Raw genomic sequence first — 12,195 nt, 5'->3', positions numbered from 1 at the left:
TCTAAAACACCACTATGTCCAACTCCGTTCATGACTCCTTTAGTGATGTCTGATCGCGCTCTGACAAGGGAAGTGATGTCTCGCGCATATACTTCAATGAGTGTCAGACATCACTGCCAGGTCTTAAAGGTGCCCTAGAACGCTTTTTCAAAAGATGTAATATAAGTCTAAGGTGTCCCCTGAATGTGTCTGTGAAGTTTCAGCTCAAAATACCCCATAGATTTTTTTATTCATTTTTTTTAACTGCCTATTTTGGGGCATCATTAAATATGCGCCGATTCAGCGTGCTTCCCCTTTAAATGCTCGTGCTCCCCGCCCCCAAGCTCGCGATTCTATAATACAATGCATAAACAAAGTTCACACAGCTAATATAACCCTCAAAATTAATCTTTACAAAGTGTTTGTCATGCAGCATACCCGATTATGTAAGTATGGTATTTATTTGGATGTTTACATTTGATTCTGAATGAGCTTGATAGTAGCTAGGCTGCAGCTAATGAAGCTAGAGCTAACATTACACACTGTTGGAGAGATTTATAAAGAATGAAGTTGTGTTTATGAATTATACAGACTGCAAGTGTTTGAAAATAACTAATAATAAACTTTAACCACATTTAACAGTGCATTAGCAACATGCTAACGAAACATTAAGAAAGACAATTTACAAATATCACTAAAAATATCATGATATCATGTCAGTTATTATTGCTCCATCTGACATTTTTCGCTATTGTCCTTTCTTGCTTACCTGCATAAAGTCTGATGACTCGGCTGTGCAGATCAAGATGTACGTTGAACATGGGCTGGCATATGCAAATATTGGGGGCGTACATATTAATGATCCCGGCTGTTGCGTAACAGTCGGTGTTATGTTGAGATTCGCCTGTTCTTCAGAGGTCTTTTAAACAAATAAGATTTATATAAGAAGGAGGAAACAGTGGAGTTTGAGACTCACTGTATGTCATTTCCATGTACTGGACTCTTGTTATTAAACTATGCCAAGGTAAATTCAATTTTCAATTCTATGGCACCTTTAACAGACAGGGCTCTAGCGGCATAGTGTTGCTATGGTTACTTCAATTTTTTGTTCGCGAGCATTTGGTGCTCTCTGACAACTTGCAATTAACTTTAGCGGTTAATTTTTTTTTAAACTCAAAATGTAAATGGAATAAATGGTCTAACATATTTTCAGCCCTTCCCAATCCTGCTTTGACTTCCTTTATTACCCCCCACCCCCTGCTTTAGCCGCTATGGTTAACAGTAGGCTGCCGACGCCCTTTAGTGGGATCTTTCATTATTCCAGCTGTTGAAGAACCTATGCGTATAATCACCCTGGCAAGGATGTGAACCCGGCCGGACAGCAAAGAGTTAAGGCGAAAGAGGAAATCCTATCTGGTTGGTCACACTGAGAAATGCGATTATACTGCCTCAGTTCAACACGGGCGAGCGGACGGACTGCGCACTATGCGATCCGTCTCATAGAGAAAGCTTATTCTACAAGGTTATCATCACAGCCGATTCTGGTCTCAAAACGAAACTAGCGAAATAGAGAAGCCATTACTGTTGCTGGGACAGAACTGATGTTTTCAGAAGGATGTCGGTTGCCCCTGACAGAACCCACACTGGGCCGGGAACACGCGTTCAGAAGGGACTGCAGTTCGGCGTTCAGCAGGTGAATGGCCAGGTGCGCGTTCACGTGTGACGGATCCTCTGGCTGCTGGCCATCCTAACGTGATTAGCTTGCTGTTTTTAAGAACTGTGCCGATCCGCTACTCCTCTTGAATTCAAAGAGACAAATCAGTGCGTCACTGGACCATGAAGCACCATCATCAGTTGTTTAGATGTTTTTGGCGAACTCTCGTCACTCTTCTTCTGTGTGAAGGCACCCCGCTCATGATGTTCAGGGGGTCCCTCACTCTGACCCTAAACAGGGATCACAGCAGTTTCACACTGCAGCAGGACGCGCGAATAGCTCACTCCTCTCACAACGGTATGAAATTCTCCGCTATAAATATTGTATTGAATCAGTTTGTTGCATCAAATATTGCGTCAAAGCAGTTGTACATTTACAGCTTTTTGTGATGCACAGATTGCGCTCTGTTTTATGTTGTACAACAGAGAGTGTCATTACAATCAGTCCAGTTATTTACATGTCACTATATCGAAGGTCATGGCAAAAATCACTATTTCAAATGGTGATGCAGATTTGATTTTTTATGTTAGTTTAATTTTAGGCCTATAATTGATCATATCAATATACACAAAAGGATCTTTAAGTTATTAGATGTTCTTCACACTAACTTTAGTATACTCTAGCGTCTTCCAGTTTAGCCTATTCACTATGAAAAAAAGAGTTACATTTATGCATTTAGTACAGATACTTTTACACAAAGTGATTTTACATTTTATGCATTACATTGAATGGGAATCAAGTGCATGAATTTGGTGTTGTTAGTGCTATGCTCTAGTATTTGACCCATCGCAGTCTGTTTAGAAAAACACAGCAGACAAGCTCAGCTATTTTTGTTAGTCTAGATAAGTCACAGGCTCTGTTTTTTAAGAGTCAGCTCAGCAGACTGTCATTTACCCACCTAATCAAACGCTCAATGTTTGTAAACTGCTCAAACTATAGGACTGTTTATTCTTGAAAATAATTGTTCTTCAATCTGAGCTGCTGGAGAGGAAGCTCATTTTATAAAAGCCATTCACATCCAAAATACTCGCTCATTCCCTTCATGATTTCCAATTCGGACTTGTTTCCAAATAATTTGAACAGTTTGTTGAGAGTCCTAGAACTATGTTGTCTCAGCAAGTTTTGTTATTTTTGGCTTGTAGTTCTTTGAGGCAGATTGACCGTATGCTTCTGATGCAGTTTAGAGGCCCCGCAAACCAGTGCTGTACATGCATGTTCCAGCACAGCTGTCAGTCATAGATTAAACAACAGCTGCCCTCACAACACAGCTAGCATTTAAAGTGGTTATTACTCACTCACAGTGTGTTCATTCTCTGCATATAAGTACATTTGAGGAAAAACATTCTAATGGTCATGCATTATTACCAAAAAAAACAAAAAATTAACTTTAAATCTTTGTAAATGATATATTTGAATGATAGATAATGAATTCCATAAAATAATAGTGGATTGTTACACCACTGAAAAACAGATGGAATGAGAAAAACAACTTTCTGTCCTTTTTTTTTTTTTTTTTGGCACTGTTTGCCAAATGAATAACCAGTGATTACCCAAGTATTTGGGTTACATTGACAAAAACCATACTTTTCTCAGTTTAACAAATTAAACCTGTCATTTTGACTCATTTTCAGTAAACAACTTTGAATCAGACTTTTGAAATTATCAGTAACATCTAAGCTGTAATTTCATATATATATATAATATGGGTGTTTTCACATCTATGGATTATTTGTTTTGTTCTGAAACAGGGACTAAATTTGTTACAGTGTTGCATGTTCTTCTTGGTTTGGTTCACTTTCAAAAGGCAACATTTCAAAGCATACTAAAATGTGTTTATGCAAGTCACATGTAAGTACAGCTCTTATTGGTCAGAGTTTTCTCAGCATCATTCATCAAAATGATTGACAAGTTAGCTCCATGAGCTTATTGTGGCTTTATTTTTAACTGTTGAGACACACGCAAACACTATACGAATCATTCCCGCTGTTAAATTATATACTACATTCGTAGTATACTATTCATACTGCGGCAAACACGCTCTCTCTGGATCTCCCAGCGCTGCAGTACCTGTGTAAAAACCATATACGAATGTAATAATGCAGGTAGAGCCGAAATCAGGGCTTCGTCTGCTTCATCATTCTTGCACGGAGAAGTGCAATTACATTGTTTGGTGATGACTGTGAATCGTTTGGTTCGTTGGGTCAGATTGCTTTCACATCTCAGGTGAACCGCTCCAGAGTTTGTTTGAAAGCAACTTGTTTGGTCCGCTTTTGGTGTGCACCCAAGTGCGAGTGCAATTGCTGCATTCACACCTGCCCAGACGAACCACACCACGGTGGACAACAAACTCTAGTGCGATTCAAGCCAACTAAGTGAGGCAGGTGTGAAAGCACCCTATAACTATGAATTTTAATAATCATTCTAATGATGTGAGAAGAGTAAAGTCCACACCACAGCTGCAATAACGACAACAGGTTGGAATCACTTTTCACATTTTTTCCGACTGATGAACAATAAAACATTAACAGTCAATCATCAAATTTTTGCGATGGATGTGCAAATACTGACTGCTCTAGGCAGAGATTCATTTGAGATTTGATATCAGGATTAATTTTTTGTTATTAAATACTTAAGATGCGAAAAGCGATTTAAATTAACCAGGAAAATGGACACAAATTTGCACATGTGGGTGACATTTCATAGAAAAATAGGAATTTTATGGACTTAAGTTTATCTCTTTCTACAGTCACAAGTCATAGAAGAGAGCTGAAGCCTCTATTGAAGACAAGGCCATTTGCGGTGGTGGATGGAGTTAGAAGAAGCCTGAGTGATGTTTTACAGGTGGGTTTTGGCACCGTCTAATTACAGAAATAATTAATCACTCTAAAATAGCATGTTAAATTGACTAACATCATACCACAATTTCTGCCTGTGTGGATAACATTCCTTTTTACTGGAACTGGTAATAAAAAGAGTGTGTGTGGACTGAAGAGTGGGGGAATTCAGCAGGACATGACTTCAGTTGCTCTCAGCTGCACAGGAAGTGTCCGTCCCCATAATGTTGCCTCTAGTTCCTCACCTCTCAGATCATACTTTATGTCAGGAAGTTTCCAACTGAATATGTCAACACACCTACATTCTTCCTCCAGGACAGGACAGATACGGACACCAAACCCACCTCCCTCTCCTAACCTTTAATTACTCATTCATTCTCACATAATTTGTTTCATTCTCTTTGTCACTTCTCTCAACAGTGTGATATATGAAATGCTCTCTGGGTTACAAGCTGATTCATTTATTTTGTCATACACAGTAAAGCAGCCCCTCTGTGCCTGGCTGAATCACAGAAACCGAGGCAAAGATGGTCTGTTTTTAGCATGTTTTGCCATCGAGAGGAAAGGCGGGTGATGGCTTGGGTGTGTGTGCATTTTTATGTGCGTGTGTACCAATGAATACAGTCTGTTGATTATAATCAGTGTCCTCAAACCATCCACCACCCACTAACTGGAACTCATCTATATTAGTACAGCAATTAGAAAGAGTGTTGTTTCAAACTAACAACGTATACAGCGTGATATTCCATCTCTAAATGCACATTTTAATACAGTTTATATGTGTAGTCATATGCCACACAGCTTTATTTACATTCACACACAATTAAATATGGTGGCTACTAAGGTTAGGAACCAGGTTCATTTAAAAATGTAATGATACAAAATAATTGAAAGTGACTCTGAACGTGTTTTCTGCACTAATTTTTAGTGTGAAAAAGATGAGCCCTTTCTTTCAGCCCTTTCTTTAAAGGTGTAATGTGTAAAATTTGGGAGGATCTATTGACAGAAATGCAATATAATATACATAACTATGTTTTCAGTGGTGTATAAAAACCTTACATAATGAACCATTATGTTTTTATTACCTTAGAATGAGCCATTTCTATCTACATACACCGCAGGTCCCTCCTCCATGTCAAGTCACCATTTTGCGCCGCCATGTTTCTACAGCAGCCCTAAACGGACAAACTGCTCTACAGAGCGCGTTTAGTCACTATGTTGTTCTTCTAAATCGTTCATGTTTTTAGAGGCAGCTTGCATCGTCACTACGTTGAATATGCACGAAGTACAGGTGCTGGTCATATAATTAGAATATCATCAAAAAGTTGATTTATTTCACTAATTCCATTAAAAAAGTGAAACTTGTATATTATATTCATTCATTACACACAGACTGATATATTTCAAATGTTTATTTCTTTTAATTTTGATGATTATAACTGACAATCCCAAATTCAGTATCTCAGAAAATTAGAATATTACTTAAGACCAATACAAAGAAAGGATTTTTAGAAGTCTTGGCCAACTGAAAAGTATGGATATGAAAAGTATGAGCATGTACAGCACTCAATACTTAGTTGGGGCTCCTTTTGCCTGAATTACTGCAGCAATGTGGCGTGGCATGGAGTCGATCAGTCTGTGGCACTGCTCAGGTGTTATGAGAGCCCAGGTTGCTCTGATAGTGGCCTTCAGCTCTTCTGCATTGTTGGGTCTGGCATATCGCATCTTCCTCTTCACAATACCCCATAGATTTTCTATGGGGTTAAGGTCAGGCGAGTTTGCTGGCCTATTAAGAACAGGGATACCATGGTCCTTAAACCAGGTACTGGTAGCTTTGGTACTGTGTGCAGGTGCCAAGTCCTGTTGGAAAATGAAATCTGCATCTCCATAAAGTTGGTCAGGAGCAGGAAGCATGAAGTGCTCTAAAACTTCCTGGTATACGGCTGCGTTGACCTTGGACCTCAGAAAACACAGTGGACCAACACCAGCAGATGACATGGCACCCCAAATCATCACTGACTGTGGAAACTTTACACTGGACCTCAAGCAACGTGGATTGTGTGCCTCTCCTCTCTTCCTCCAGACTCTGGGACCCTGATTTCCAAAGGAAATGCAAAATTTACTTTCATCAGAGAACATAACTTTGGACCACTCAGCAGCAGTCCAGTTCTTTTTGTGTTTAGCCCAGGCGAGACGCTTCTGACGCTGTCTGTTGTTCAAGAGTGGCTTGACACAAGGAATGCGACAGCTGAAACCCATGTCTTGCATACGTCTGTGCGTAGTGGTTCTTGAAGCACTGACTCCAGCTGCAGTCCACTCTTTGTGAATCTCCCCCACGTTTTTCAATGGGTTTTGTTTCACAATCCTCTCCAGGATGCGGTTATCCCTATTGCTTGTACACTTTTTTTCTACCACATCTTTTCCTTCCCTTCGCCTCTCTATTAATGTGCTTGGACACAGAGCTCTGTGAACAGCCAGCCTCTTTTACAATGACCTTTTGTATCTTGCCATCCTTGTGCAAGGTGTCAGTGGTCGTCTTTTGGACAACTGTCAAGTCAGCAGTCTTCCCCATGATTGTGTAGCCTACAGAACTAGACTGAGAGACCATTTAAAGGCCTTTTCAGGTGTTTTGAGTTAAATTAGCTGATTAGAGTGTGGCACCAGGTATCTTCAATATTGAACCTTTTCACAATATTCTAATTTTCTGAGATAATGAGATACAAACGGCCACCGTAGCTTCTCTGAAAGGGAGGGGTGAGTTCTGTTGGTTCTCACCGCTAGATCCCACTAAAATGTACACATAGCACCTTTTAGTAAACCAAAAAAATAAAAAATACTGGTGGGATAAGTGAAGTCCAATTCCTGCGCGAATAAATCTTATGAGTTGGTACTCATAAAATAAACAGCGTGACCAGTGAATTCTGACTCTTATGAGCCAGTTCTTTTTAGCGAATCATCAACACTTGTGTCAGTTTCACAATTAATCTGACTCACTTAACCACACATCTTTCATTTTATCATGTGTGACTCCATTAACCAAGAACTAATACTGTAGTTGAAGATACACATAAATATTTTGTCAGTGGAATTGTGCAAAAATAAAGGATTAATCGATTAAATTATCACACTTATTATTAGAATATTTCTAGAAGTTAATAATAATAATACCTATATTAGCAGTTAAGGCTCTGGCAAACCACGAGATCTGGCACAATCCTCATCCTCCACCCATTCTCCCCTTCCCTTACTCACTTTTTTGCTTCACCCTCAGCTAGCCTCAGTAGAAGTACCCCACCCAGCATTCATCTGCTGCTGAGGTCATTGCGCTGCATACTGCATGTGCTCAGGGACATTACCTCAGACAGAAAGAGACGCTTATAAAGAAAGGGAGAAAAACACAGGGCGCAACAGAAGGCAATAACAGAATAGAGGGAAAAAGTGGAAAAAGAGAACAGATCGGCTGAGGCAGAGAGGGAAAGAGGGGAAATAAGAGAAGCATATATGAGTATTCAGGGATGGAGTGGTTAAAGGGATAGTTCACCAAAAAAAAAAAAAAAGGAGAAAATTCTGTAATGATTTACTGTGACTGTTTCTTCTGAAGAACACAAAAGGCTCATTTAATGCAATTAGTCTCCATGGGGACTGATGGATTCAAGCTTCAAAAAGGACATAAAACCAACAAAACAGTATCAAAAAAGTGGTCCTAAAATGGCATTTTTCAGTCTTTGAATATCTGGATCAGAGAACAGATCATTCAGACTGGTTGTATTAAAAGACTCAAAAGAATGATTAATTCACAAATTAGTCTTTTCTTATGAACATGCCAGAAAGAGCTAGGGCAGATATCAAGAAAAAATAGATTTTCATGTTCCTCACACCATGACTTCAGTAGACAGTTCACAGGCCATATGCACCACTTTTTTCTTTTTTTCTTCTTTTGAAGCTTGAAAATCTCACTTCTCATTCATTGTAATTGTATGGAAAAGTGTCTAGTACAGTCTAAATATCTAATTTAAAGACGAAAGGTCACATGAGATTGAAATGACATAAAAGAGAGTAAATAAAAATAATAACAGAAATTTTATTTCCAAGTCAAATATTCGGTAACAATTTACTTTAAAGGTAGGGTAAATTGGGACACTTTTTCCCAGTCATCTCAATGGCAAAAAATGTCCCAATTAACCTAAATTCATCCTGTTCATAATGTACATTGCAATACATTATATCTTTTCATAAAAAAATGTAAACACATTTGAAAAATAGAAATGACCACTCATTTTGTGGCCAACACACATAAACACCCTCTTTTTCATCCTTGCCTCAGACATAAGTTTTACTTGCCCATGGTTGTTCAGAGACAAGTGATCCACCCATTCCCAGTGAACTGCAGTCTGTTCCCAGGAGTTCATAGTGAAGGCATTTACCAGAACCATCTGATAATAATAAACATGTAGCCTACAAATTGACGCCTATGGTTATGTATAGGAAACCTGAACAATGCTGGAACAGTATCTGATGGTTGAATGTGGGCTTCAGTTTTTGTGAATAGCCTAGAGGTTTGATCCTGTAAAAAAAAAAAAAAAAAAAAAAAAAAAAGTGTATGTGTGTGTTGTGCAGCTTGGTAAATGACTGCAGATGTGGGAAAGACAGTGATGCTCTTGTGATGTCAATCTCGAGACCTTTTGATGAACCTTTTCTGCAACTCCACAAATGTTAAAAAATAACATGCTGAACAGAGTGCAGTTCAGTTCAATTGCTTTATATATATATATATATATATATAGATAAGTTTGTGAGTCTTTTTGAATGATGAATAAAAAATGGGCTCAAATGAGTCATTTGTTTGTTAAATCGGACTACATGGTTTCTCTGCATGATTTTGATTCATTAAAAAGAACCAGTTCATAAGAGTTATTTGCTCATAATCTGGACTACCGGGCATCACTCTTAAGTTGTATGCAGTTACAAGGACAACGTGTGAGTTTCCTGCCATTATTTGGGAAAAACTTGAATAAAATGTGATTTTTGCTGGGGCTGTATAAATTTAGTAGCTATGGTGCACTGCTTGTTCAGGAATACCGTAGAATAAAATATTGATTTAAATCTATATTTAGGTCATTCAAATGAATATTGCAAGTATGGCAAAAAGAGTATTTTTACTCAGCCTAATTGGGCTACGTCCAAATACTCTCAAGCGTGAACTTGACCTTCACCCCCTCGTGCCTGCAAGTCTCCTAAAAATGTGGTTTCAGCAGAGTTTACAAAATGGCTCCACTTTTATTATCCCTTTTTTTTTTTTGTTTATTATTTTCTTCTCAAAAATGTTTCATATTATTACTCTAATTTCAGATACGATTAAGATTAAGTATGTGCTTGTTACTGTGTGATCGCATTTTGTTCTTCACATCTACAAATTCAGAATAGAAAAAGGCTAGCTCAGACTTCCAGAAAAATAGACAGAACAGATGCAACCTTTCCTTTTAAAGTGAGTTTGCTATGAGAGATGTCTGACTTGCTTTGACTGGCAGGGAAAGAGAGAGGCCAGTTAGACCTGTTCTGAATAGCTGGTGCAGAAAGAGGTCAGATAGACCTGCTTTTATTGGCTGAGAGAAGGAGGGGTCAATAAAGTGAGCTGTTCCTATTAGCACATTGGAGAAAAGCAGGAAACGGCAGCAGTGGTATAACAGGAAGCTGAGTGGGGTTTCACTTTTTCATCAGGCTGCTGAATGTGTGTATGAGCCAAGGGGATGTGATAGAATGGCAGGAAAAGGTGCTTAGAATAGGAAGTGAGATGAGAGAAAGGCACAGAAAAAGTCTGGAGGAGGGGAAATCTGTTTATAGCCCAGTTCACCCTCTAAAATAAAGTTATTTTATCCTTTGAGAGAATCTGTTTTTTCTTCTGGTCATGTGCTGATGCAGTGATTCCAAACCACTGTGTGGATAGTATCCAGAGTACTTGAAAAGACTTTACTTTGTTAAACATAAAACATATTCAATTATCGATCAATAACTTTCATAGTAGAATATATGTGCTACTTGTATGTCCATTTTCCACCTATTTTAATATTATTTATAATAAATAATAACACTGAGTATGATGAGTTTTTACTAACTATTACTCTCTCTCTCTCTCTCTCTCTATATATATATGAAGAGTTTCGTTGCAAAACGAGATAACTCCGTTTTTTTAATTTTTCAAAAATCTTGTTTTTTGGTTGTGCATTCCAATTAATATCAATTCAACTGCAGTTCGTTTGTTTTGATTTAAACCTTCATAACTTAAAAAATACAGCTAAGTAGCACCATAAAACAAAATAATAACATGATAACATAATAATAAACATGTTTTGACAAATGTTAAAAACGGAGTTATCTCGTTTTGCAACGAAACTCTTCATATATATATATATATATATATACACACATATATACACTATATTGCCTTTACATGCACATGAACTTTAATGACATCCCATGCTTAATCCGTAGGGTTTAATATGGAGTTGGCCCACCCTTTGCAGCTATAACAGCTTCAACTATTTCCACAAGGTTTAGGAGTGCATTTATGAGAATTTTTGACCATTCTTCTAGAAGCGCATTTGTGCGGTCAGGCACTGATGTTGGATGAGAAGGCCTGGCTCACAGTCTCCGCTCTAATTCATCCCAAAGGTGTTCTATCGGGTTGAGGTCAGGACTCTGTGCAGGCCAGTCAAGTTCCTCCACACCAAACTCGCTCATCCATGTCTTTATGGGCCTTGCTTTGTGCACTGGTGCGCAGTCATGTTGGAACAGGAATGGCCATCCCCAAACTGTTCCCACAAAGTTGGGAGCATGAAATTGTCCAAAATGTCTTGGTATGCTGAAGCATTAAGTGTTCCTTTCACTGGAACTAAGGGGCCAAGCCCAACCCCTGAAAAACAACTCCACACCATAATCCCCCCTCTACCAAACTTTACACTTGGCACAATGCAGTCAGGCAAGTACCGTTCTCCTGGCAACCGCCAAACCCAGACTCGTCCATCGGATTGCCAGACAGAGAAGTGTGATTCGTCACTCCAGAGAACACGTCTCAACTGCTCTTGAGTCCAGTGGCGGCGTGCTTCACACCACTGCATCTGACGCTTTGCATTGCACTTGCTTGGATGCAGCTGCTCGGCCTTGGAAACCCATTCCATGAAGCTCTCTATGCACTGTTCTTGAGCTAATCTGAAGGCCACACGAAGTTTGGAGGTCTCTAGCTATTGACTCTGCAGAAAGTTGGCGACTTCTGCGCACTGTGCGCCTCAGCATGCTCTGACCCCGGCCTACCACTTCGTGGCTGAGTTGCTCTTGTTCCCAGTTGCTTCCACTTTGTTATGATACCACTAACAGTTGACCATGGAATAATGTATAATCATGATCTCATCTGTGCTGGAGCATAAATAGGCTCATAAGTTTGTTGTATCTCTATAACAAATATGCTATTCAGATAATCTCATTATAACATGAAATCTCTCTGTCTCTCTCTCTCTCTCTGTCTCTCTCTCTCTCATTCTCTCCAGAATGGTCACCCTGACAGATTGCAGTGTGGCTTACAAGTGGGAAGCAGCTTGTATATCCTGGACCTGGAAAAAAACCAGTAAGTAATTTCCTGCGAGTCTAATCAGCAGCTAATGAAGATAAAATCAT

General features: G+C 39.0%; 1 protein-coding gene across 4 annotated transcripts in view; it reads left to right on the top strand.

The window, feature by feature from the left end:
* Positions 1–1,241: 1,241 nt before the first annotated feature.
* The window catches only part of adam15 (ADAM metallopeptidase domain 15), a 31,363-nt gene continuing 20,409 nt past the window's right edge, over positions 1,242–12,195 (top strand). For all 4 annotated transcript variants that reach the window (XM_048154322.1, XM_048154321.1, XM_048154320.1 and 1 more), the window contains exons 1-3: positions 1,242–1,990; positions 4,440–4,534; positions 12,069–12,145. In XM_048154322.1, the coding sequence (XP_048010279.1) occupies positions 1,816–1,990; positions 4,440–4,534; positions 12,069–12,145 (347 nt within the window). In that variant the 5' untranslated portion in view covers positions 1,242–1,815. The remainder of the gene's footprint in view (positions 1,991–4,439; positions 4,535–12,068; positions 12,146–12,195) is intronic.

The sequence above is a fragment of the Megalobrama amblycephala genome, linkage group LG13 (assembly GCF_018812025.1).
Source record: "Megalobrama amblycephala isolate DHTTF-2021 linkage group LG13, ASM1881202v1, whole genome shotgun sequence".
Lineage (NCBI taxonomy): Eukaryota > Metazoa > Chordata > Actinopteri > Cypriniformes > Xenocyprididae > Megalobrama > Megalobrama amblycephala.
This window is presented reverse-complemented; position numbering and strand designations above follow the sequence as displayed.